This window comes from Stenella coeruleoalba (assembly GCF_951394435.1).
Source record: "Stenella coeruleoalba genome assembly, chromosome: 8".
Classification (NCBI taxonomy): Eukaryota; Metazoa; Chordata; class Mammalia; order Artiodactyla; family Delphinidae; genus Stenella; species Stenella coeruleoalba.
In genome coordinates, this window is record NC_137154.1 from 10,637,195 (window position 1) to 10,648,014 (window position 10,820).

A 10,820-nucleotide genomic window follows, 5' to 3' on the forward strand; every position below is an offset into this window, starting at 1 on the left:
TTTTATTGGCAATAAGATAGCAGCACTTTAAATTTTAAAAAAACTAAAAAAAAAATATGTTGGCAAAATTTATTTCCAAAAGAACATAGCATCCAAAATGTACATTCGATAAGCAAGTGACACACAGGGAACTTTACTCAATACTCTGTAATGACCTATATGGGAAAAGAATCTAAAAAAGAGTGGATATATGTATATGTATAACTGATTCACTTTGCTGTACAGCAGAAAGTAACAAAACATTGTAAATCAACTCTACTCCAATAAAAAGTAAATAAAAATTAAAAAGTAAAAAAAATTAAAAGTTTTTATTGAATAACAAATGGCACACTTCAATTTTCATAATTGTTATAAGAACTTTCCCCCAAATCAGGGTGCTCTTTGGTGTATTACATGGGTAGACTCCCCCCTTTAGGGAAAAGAGGATAGCATAATAGCTGGTGATAAATGACCGTCCAGTAGATTGCTCTAAAGTGACAGGATGATTCCATGTCGACCTCTTCAGTTAATTATTTCAAGTGTGAAAGAATCATATCAGAGATAAAGGAAAACCTGACCTCTAATTCCAGTTAAGGAAGTGGTTACTTAGATTCTAGACTATAAATCTGATTTCCTTTTTTTTTTTCCGTACACGGGCGTCTCACTGCTGTGGCCTCTCCCGTTGCGGAGCACAGGCTCCGGACGCGCAGGCTCAGCGGCCATAGCTCACAGGCCCAGCCGCTCCGCGGCATGTGGGATCCTCCTGGACCGGGGCATGAACCCGTGTCCCCTGCATCGGCAGGCAGACTCTCAACCACTGAGCCACCAGGGAAGCCCCTAATTTCCTTCTTTAATAATCAAATATGAAGTATATTCAATTACTTTTAAGACACAACTTTACTAATTAATTAGGAAAACCCACACAAGTTAAACTATCTTCATTATAAAAGGACTTTGGCTTTCCTGGGAGTTAGTATGTTAAATTTTAGTCTCTAGCACATTTACATACCTATCTCTATTTTTCTATTCTTCAAAAAACTGTATTTAGAAAATATTTATTGGAGGTTTGTATCAATTAAATCCTGTTGTCATTGAAGACCTATTTCTGAATCTACTCTATAGAACTAAAAATAAAATTTAATGGGTAATAGGATTATCTGATAGTCAACATTAAATTAATAAGACATATCCCTAATAAATAAAAGTATCTAAAAATTCACCTTCACTGAATCAGGACCTTCACTGAATTAGGGGTTTTAGGGATCAGATACCTAAAGAAAGGTTTATAGCAATTATTTTTGTATAAAACCATTGTTTTTCCAACAAAATTCATGAGCCCAATTTCCAAGTTTCAATTTCTCTGTAAATATGGAGTCAGTTTGACTGGAATTTAATAATCCTAACTCTTCTGCTGTTGTCTCAAAATCAGGAATAAAGGGACTGGGATCCAATTTTATTTCATTATCTGTAGAAACTGGTGTAAGCCACACTGATTTCCTGAAGAGAAGAGAAACAAAAAGCAGATAGGGTTGGCATGCTTGTTACCAGGTCTTTCTGAATCTAAATTTGGGGCCAAGCTATTTTATTTTTTACCACTGTTTAACATCATGATCATTTTCAATATGGTTATTTAGGGGTACCTGCACCCTCTGGATAATAGATGATTTGTAATACTTGTCTTAGTAGAGTACCAAAGCACCCAGTAAAACAGACTTAGACAAATGGATCCTAAGAACAGTAAAAGTTGTCAAAAGCTTAATTACTGGTGACAGAGGTGTGTTGTGTGTGTGTGTTTGTGTGTGTGTGTGTGTGTACAGCAGTAAAGCTCATGGACCAAAAACCTAATCATATACCTTTGTTGGCCTAGTCTTCATTTTTAAGAAAGATAGCTGCAAATAATATAATAATATTACAATCAAAATAGAAATGCCTTGGTTATCACTCTTAATCTGGTAGCCTATGGAGAAGCAATAGCCCCAGGGGATTAGGTTAGAACTTTTTACATTACTCTAAGCACTGGCCAATATATAGGAATGAAAGTGTATGTGTGAGTGAGTGAGTATGTGTGTGTGTGTGTGTGTGTGTGTGTGTGAGTATGTGTGTGTGTGTGTGTGTATGTGTCTCTGTGTGTATCTGTGTGTGTGTGTATGTGAGTATGTGTGTGTGTATGTGTGTGTGTGTGTGTACACAGAATCAACTGTTAATTTCTATTTAGGGGTCAGCTACTCCCCAGAATATCACTGAGTCTCTCAGCCTTGGTCTTTCCTTAAAATAAGTTGAAGGGAAGGTCAAGAGTATTCAACAATGTGGTTGTACTTGATGCCACTGAATTATTCCCTTAAAAATGGTAAATTTTCTCTTATGTATATTTGACAACAATTAAAAATACCAATTCTCCCTCACCCCCCAAAAAGGGACTCTGATGATGTTAAAAGATATTGCACATTGGCTCTGAGCTCAAAATTCTTTTTTCATGTCAGCTATTTCCATATATTAAACAGGGATAAAATTTTTCCTTGTGGTTTTCAGGTGGTTTCTAAGATTTTTCACTCCGATTTATAACACTCAGGGTAAATATTTCAGTGTCATGGTAGAAGTGTATCAGGATATACTGTTCCACTTGGTGTCACAGTTCACGTGGAGTCCTTTTGGGATTCAGCTTCTCGGTTCCACAGAACTGCAAACAAACTGCATTTAATGATAGGCTGATAAGCCTGTCCTTTCCTGTATGTCCATGAGTTAGTATTCAAATGAAGCCTTTCCTTTCCTGTATGTCCATGAGTTAGTATTAAAATGAAGAATTGGTTTTCTCTTAACTTTTTAGTCATTTACTCTAACATGGAATTGAACCATAAAATATATTAGAAAAAGAGTATTACGAAGGAGAAAACACTGAAAGGTAATATCATGTTTGATTCTTCCACTTACTAAGGTGACTGAGGATTTGCTTTAAAGTTCAGTTACTGTAAAATAACCTAGTGACACAAGATTATATAATGTTTTTATTCTAAAATGAATATTTTAAAATTAAAAAGTACTCAACATATTTTTAAATGCTAATTTGGTGTTCATTTGGACTTATGCTTATGAGCGAGTCATGTTATAGTCTCTAACATCTACACTTCTGTAGAAGCACATGGTAAGTAAAGGTGAAACTAACATATTCAGAAGGAGTATGGTCTGTTGGACTCACCTAGAGGCAGAACATTCCAAAGGAATTTTCTGATGGTCACAATGTATATTCCTAGGGTTAAAGTACACCTCTGTTTGAAAAAGGAGAGTATCCTCTGAAACAACCTAGGAGAGCACAAAGGTTAAGTAGAAGATATTTCTAGTAACAAAGGGGGCAGGTACACATTTGAATAGGAAGTAGAAAACATTCAAGGTCTCAGAAATGGCTACTGTCACTTTCAGGTACATACAAAGATCTGACAAACCCACTGGGACAGAAGAGGAGTGTTATCTGTAAGAGTGAACTTAAAGTACCTGGAAAAAAATCTTAGCAGTACATAGGAGCAAACTGAAACTGTCACTCAGAGCTATGTTTATCATGCGTGAACAAAAGGTTTTCAGTAGTTCTTCTGAGAAAGATGATTTGGAGATCAAATAACAGAGTGGTTTAAAACATAAGCTTTGGAGGGGAATCCTCCTGTTTGGGCATCTAAACTACCACCAACTGGCTGTGCATCCCTGGGCAAATTATTAAAGCACCTTCTGAAGTTCTAGCTCCCTCATTTCTAAAATAAAGACAATATCTAATTCATAGGTGACAGTTTTAAATAGGCATTGACCCCAAATACTTTTATAGTATGAATATAAATTGTTTAAATTTGGGGATCTATGAAAAGATAACACCCCAAGATAACAACACAGTTTTAAGATTTGTGCCTGGCAAAATAACTGACAGAGATTTTATTCCAGTAAAAATCTAGTCCCCACAGAGGCACACATCCTGAAAGATGTGTTGAATATATAATACCTTCCCAGAATTGGTGACCTCTCACATTAGGAACATTGAATGGACTTTAAAACTATCTCCTGAGCTTTAGTGAAATACGACAGAAGCCTAAAGACAACTTAAAATCAGTTCACTAACGAGTCTGGAAATCTGCGCTTTAAGCCTTATGCACAAAGAGGACTCAATATTCAGCGACCGAGTACGGAACTGTATTCTCGTCTATCCATAAATTACTCTAACTAGAAGCAAAATTTGTTCTTAAACAACAAAAAACACCAGGACAATAATTTTAGCACCAGGCATAAAATTGTGAAAAAATATCTAGGTTTGTTTTTTGGTTTTGTTTTTTTTAACAGATGATCATTATTCTTACCTTTGTCCTGATCCCACAGTCATGCACAGGGTATATAAAATCATAGGCATATGTTTGTATCCGAGTCACAGGGCAACCCGATCCCAGATATAATTCATCAGCAAATATATACAAATTGCTGCTGTTTGCACATGGGCTTACAGAGACCATCAGCCAGTCCATAGAACAACTTATTTTCACTGCAGAAACAATCATATGAGAAAAGGTCAGATGTGTATTTATCTTAAGCGGGAGCTCAAAGAACATCCAGCTACGCCCTTTGTGATAAAAGATATTCCTTCCTCTGGCAAAGGTTATCACAGCTTAAAGAACAGCATATAGGGGGTTTTCATATTACCACTACTTTCCAAAATATCTGCATAATTATAGCCTCCAATAAGTAAATTTCAGTTCACAGGGAAAAAATTCAATACACAAGAACATCATTATCTTCTAGCCCCCTGCCTCCTCTTAAAGAAATTAGATTCCAAAGAGCATGATATAGTTAGGACTACACAGAAGGGACAGAAGTAAACTGCAGTACATTAGAAGAATGATGTATTCTCTGTAATACTTTTCAAAGAGGGAAAAGGAGGAAAGTTGGTATGGTAGAATTCATATCTAGAGCAACCAGAACCGAAAACAATCATAGCCACAAGAGGAAATAGTCTGCAGAGAGAAAATCTACTGTCTGGGATGGAAGTTTTATGAAAATTTTAACGTAAAACCCATTCTGTCCTTTACACTGAGCATCTTCAGTAAGTCATAATAGTCACTATTTCTAATTGAGTCATTTTCCCTTTGGAAATGAAGTGTACTGGATTCTGACTTAGTGAGCTAGACAGTCATTAACCAGAGGTTCTCAGGGGATGGCCAGAGTTAAATTTCATAGGTCCTTCTGTTGTTCAGAAGGAAAGCAAAGATTTATTAGCTTTAGTATTTAAAGATGCATGGTAAGTAGTCGGGGGTGGGGGGGGTGGTTGTGGAACCTAATAAACTAGATGGTAAAACTTCCAAATTGGAGAAGAACAAAATAGAATGAAGGACAAAAATAAGCAAATTTCAAACAACATAGAAGGAGGCAAAAAAGGAAAAGGTAAAAAGACAAAAAAACAAATCAAAAAAGACAAAAGCAGTAAGATGGTTGCAATAAATTACAAAGTATAGGACTCCCCTGGTGGTGCAGTCTTTAAGAATCCACCTGCCAATGCAGGGGACACGGGTTCAAGCCCTGGTCTGGGAGGATCCTACATGCGGCGGAGCAATTAAGCCCGTGTGCCACAACTACTGAGCCTGCGCTCGAGAGCCAGCGAGCCACAACTACTGAAGCCCGCGTGCCTAGAGCCCATGCTCCGCAGCAAGAGAAGCCCCAGCAATGAGAAGTCCGTGCACCACAGCAAAAAGTAGCCCCCGCTCGCCGCAGCTAGAGAGGGCCCGTGCACAGCAATGAAGACCCAACGCAGCCAAAAATAAATAAAATTTAAATAAATAAATTACAAGTATACTAGCAATAATAATGTAAATGAACAAATGTTCAAATGTAAATGAAACATATTGTTAAAAATATGAACAAAATACTCCAGGCCAAATCACCAACAGAAGAATGATGAAATAAATTGAAATGCATTTATATAATCAAATTCCATACAACGTGGAAAATAAATTATAGTTATACCTATAAACATATAAATCTAAAAACAATTATGAGAAAGAAGCAAGTCACAATATACACCTTATATATCTATTGACACAAATGAGAAATAAAACACTTTTCAAAAGCTTTTTTTCCAAGCAAACAGACTATTCTTAGATATCCAGTATATATCCTATATTTATTAAGGTATTAGAATCATAACCCAAAACATGATTCTTGACCTCATCTGATACAGCCTCTTCATGTTTTACAAAAGCTAGAGTAACAGGGTTTAAAGCTTATCTTATTTTGACATTAATATAAGCAACTGTAATACAACCTATCATCAAAGCTAGAATACTTTGAACATGGATTTTATTTCTTAATTTTCTTTATATTCCCAGTGAAACAGAACACAGATACATATATATATTTGAATCACAGCCCTTGCCGATGGTAGTACCTGCATGCAGGACTTCTAGATGAACAGAAATTGCAGAATTTCTACTTTAAGAAAGGAAGGACAGGAGAGTGACAGCCTGGCTGGTAATCTCCCCTTTAGGAAGACAGAATTCTTGCTGCTGCCCGGACGGGGTTTGAATTCTGCAGACACACCTTTATTAGCTTAAAAGAAACTGGTAGACTGCAATACAATATATTCATGAGTCAGTGAAGGCCACCAAAAGCAAAGATTTACAGTCAGCTTGAATATAAGTTCTGCCAATTAGACTGATTGTACTCGGAGCCTCAGATCAAGATGTAAACCGGGCTGAAATGGTTAAGTTCACTCCAGGGGGCAATTCTACCCGGTAACTGGAACTTAAGCTACAATGGGTTGGGTTGACATTTAAGACAAATTTCCTAGACTCTCATTGGTCTCCTTAGTTACTACATATGTTCTGAATATAGCCACAACCAAAGCATTTGCACATCAATTCTCTTTGGAACCTAACAAAACCCAGAAAGTAAACAAAGGTAGTATCCTCTTGTTCCACAAATAAGTAGTTCAGTCACTGCCGAAGGCTGATCAATGCCTCCAGTCCCCCACCAGCATGTCTTTAAAGGCAGAAGGAAAAAATGAAACAGCAAAGCAGCAATAGGAGTTTGACTCAGGTACGATGATAACTAGCTATCATCTCCTACAGGAAGAATATAAGGTGAGGAGTAAATTGGTAAGGGGTTCCAAGTCTAAAGCCTTACTTAACAGCTGCATTTAGAGGATATCTGGTGAATGAGTACGTGGTCAGAAAAATTATTAGGAGGCAAGATTTTCTTCCTAATGCAATTTAGATAACTTGTCACTGATGCCAGTCTTGATAGTACATTATGTGCCAAACATTATAATTGGAGTTTATATCTCATCTAAAAATTAATTATTGGTACATGTGCTCTAAGACACAAATCATAATCATAATTGACTTTGACCGTATACTCTTCAGAGATTTACTTAGTAAACTCTTCCTCTATGGTAACTATAGAAATGCTAAGAATCAGATAATTTTTCCACAGCAAGAACTCATTAAATTCTTTCCCTATAGATGAATCTTAGTTTAGGAATTGACAACAGGTGGTCATTGGAAGTAATAAACAAGTGTCTTTAAAAATGACCATCTGATATATGTAGCTGAAAGAAACAAAGACACGAATATGAAAAGCTACGTGCACCTCAATGTTCACGGTAGCATTATTTACAATTGCCAAAATAAGGAAGCAACCTAAGCATCCATCAGCAGATGAATGGATATAGAAGATGTGGGGTGTATATATATATATATATATATATATATATACACACACACAGTAGAACACCACTCAGCCAGAAAAAAGAATGAAATCTTGCCATTTGCAGCAACATGGATGGACTTGGAGGGCACTATGCTAAGTGAGATAAGTCAGACAGAGAAAGACAAATACTGCATGATATCATTTATGTGGAAGCCAAAAAATACAATGAACTATAGTGAGTATAACAAAAAAGAAACAGACCCACAGATATAGAGAACAAGTTAGTGATTACTGGTGGGGAGGGGGGCATATAGGGGTGAGCAAGTGGAAGGTACAAACCATTGGGTGTAAGATAGGCTACAAGGATGTATTGTACAATATGGGGAGTATAACCAACATTTTGTAATAACTATAAATGGAGTATAACCTTTTAAAATTATAAAAAAATAAAACTTTTAAAAAATGACCATCTGCCATCAGTAGTTTAGTATCTCAAACTTCTCACGAATAAGCCTAACATGACTGTAAGTCAGCTGGTCATGTGTCAGATAGTCATTTACTATCTTCTTTCCTATGTGACAGTGCTCATTTACATATCCATTGCAAAGTAGTAAATTAAGATCACACAGCGAAAATAGCTAGTCATTCAAATCTTGACGAGGAAAGTTCCCAAACCAGTCACAGAGACCTAGTAGGCCTTGGAGGACATCCAGGATTCTCTTAAACACTTTGGAAAATCTGAATCTTCCCAGCATGAAGAAATAGTTCTACGATTAATGAGCGAGATACCTCCAGCACATTTGAGCCTGGAAGTTCTTGGTTTTTAAGGATACATCATCAAGAAAGTAAGAAAATATAGGGAGATGTTTAAGACAAAAGTAGGCTTTGGAGAAGGCAGGTGTTCTACATCAGTGATTGTAACCTCCAGGTCACCTCTCTCCACGTGTTCAAAATATTGTTCTAACATCAGCTAGATAAGATTACCAGGGAAATCCTTCCTAAATGAATAAAGGTTCCAACAACTGGATTAAGATAGATTCAAAAGGGTAAGTGGATATGGACATACTGGAAGTCCATGCTTCTGGCTTCACTACTTTTTGTTCATACTAGTTTTAGGGTCAAGTTTCAGTTTGACATTCTGAGCTTGTGTCTCAAGTAGCTGAGAAATGGTTTGAGAAAAAGCCTGAGGAACATGCATAGCTGTGCGTACACTAACTGCGGTAGAACCTTCCTTACACCCAAGCATCATGTACCATAGCCAGGCCTGAACACCCTACTCCCCCCTCCCAGATAACTGGAATTCTTCTCCGACTCACAGGTCACTGCCCTTTCTCCACATGTATGGAATTAAATGATTGAAATCACTGAAATGCCAATAATTAACTGCCGCAGGGCGAGCTGCAGTAACCTAGGCATTCTGAAAGATTCATCTTAGGTAAAATGGAAAGATCAGAAACTAAATGTGGTTTTTGTTCAGAAAGGGCTTATAGGCCAAATGGGTAAGAAATTCACATATCATTTCCCCAGAAAAGACCCCACTTCAAGCAGAAGGAAACAGGAACATCAAGTGACTTTTAAAAAAACTTAGAGAACACAAAAAGTAATATTGAAATGCTGCCTTAGACTAGTTGAAATTTAGTCTGGGCTTGAAGCTGGGAAGCATCTGGATAACACAAAAAAAGTGGAGAACACTCCAGGTATAATAGAAAAGATATTGAATCAATTTATAGACAGACCAGACACTGATTTAGCTTTATCCTATTGGCTTTGCAGAACTGCTGATGAATTTAACATGAGTGAAGGCCAGATCGAATTTTAAAAAGAACAAAAGAGCAGTATCATCATCAAGGGGAAATACAAAGGGCCTGGAAGGAGGAAGGTCAGTAAAGATACAATCAAATATCTTACAATACCACCAAGTACTGGTAATTGGCAGTGAGTTCAAAAGGGCAGCCTAAAACATAGAGCCGAGGACTATTTCTGAAGAATCTCTGCAAATGAGGATTCAGATAGAAGATCATAACATAGAAGAAAGAAACATCTCAGACATTTAGGCAGAAAGTTAAAATGTGTCCTCGATATAAAGACTCAAGTCCAGCTGGCCTGAAAGTCCTTCTTTTCTAGCAAATGGTAAGATCAGATCTCTATAGGGGGTAGAGCACCTGCTTGGAAGGATGAATAGCAGTCATTCTGAGGAACCCTGCAAGGAAGCATTCTCTAACTCATTTACCGTTGATGTTCTCAGCGCAAGGCCAAATCAAGGCAGCAAGGAGAATCAAGATTTCTGAAGCCATAGAGACCTCCATGTGAGCGGACCCCCAGCCCAGGACTCCTTGGGACATAGGAAGTGGGAACAGCTTAAGTGATTTTATAATGGCATCCCATGCTCAGCTGCCTTCATTTTGCTACTTCGTTAGATCACCCACGGGGTGGTTTCCACAGTGTCAACCAACTAAAACCTGAGGCTCTCCTGATTACCCCAACTCCGATGCTCAAAGAGGCCCATCAGGTGAAAAGCGCTAATTGATAACTGTGTGTGCCTGAGGCCTGTTAAAATCATCTGAGAAGCTGGCAAGGCACACACTTCCAAAAACACTAAAGCATAGAAAACTCTTTTCACTAGGTAATTTTCAGGTGTCATCTAATATGCTGAATAACCTAAATCGTACATATTTGAAATCAAAAGACTATTATTTCTTAATTTCTACGGGTTTGGCTGTGGAAGAATCAGCAGTAGAGATGATAAAGTGACTTGAATCCCTGAGACAGAGACCTAAAGAAAAACCACCTTTCTTGACCTCAAGAAAATCCACAAATTCATCTCTGTTAATTCTTCCATAAATTGTTCTAGTTACTCTAGTCGGGTCAAGCCTTGAAATTATTTGCTTATAACACAAGATATACACACACACAATATCATAAGGGTAAATATATATATATATATTTGTCCTCATGTCATATACATATGTATATATAATTTTATATATAATCAACATAAATTCATTTTAATAGTTGGAATAAAAGTTCCAGCTAAAGGTTTTTCTTGTTTTTGCTAAAATGTCAATCGTGACATTTTTAGTTTTAAAGTGAACTTGGAAATCAAGTCTCACAGTAAATAAACTTCAAAGAATCAGAGTCGAAGGCCTATCGTTGTTTTTAGTGACATCTGAATG

At 37.0% G+C, this 10,820-nt stretch overlaps 1 protein-coding gene across 1 annotated transcript; it reads right to left on the bottom strand.

Annotated features, from left to right (window-relative positions):
• Window positions 1-1,271: 1,271 nt before the first annotated feature.
• Window positions 1,272-10,553, bottom strand: LOC307189869 (oocyte-secreted protein 2-like; the record flags this gene model as incomplete). Its single annotated transcript, XM_079928359.1, has 4 exons — window positions 9,878-10,553; window positions 4,311-4,489; window positions 3,173-3,276; window positions 1,272-1,476 (listed from the first exon to the last, which is right to left on the bottom strand). The coding sequence occupies exons 1-4, from the start codon at window positions 9,987-9,989 to the stop codon at window positions 1,272-1,274; spliced, it is 600 nt and encodes a 199-aa protein (XP_079784485.1). The 5' UTR covers window positions 9,990-10,553.
• Window positions 10,554-10,820: the final 267 nt, after the last annotated feature.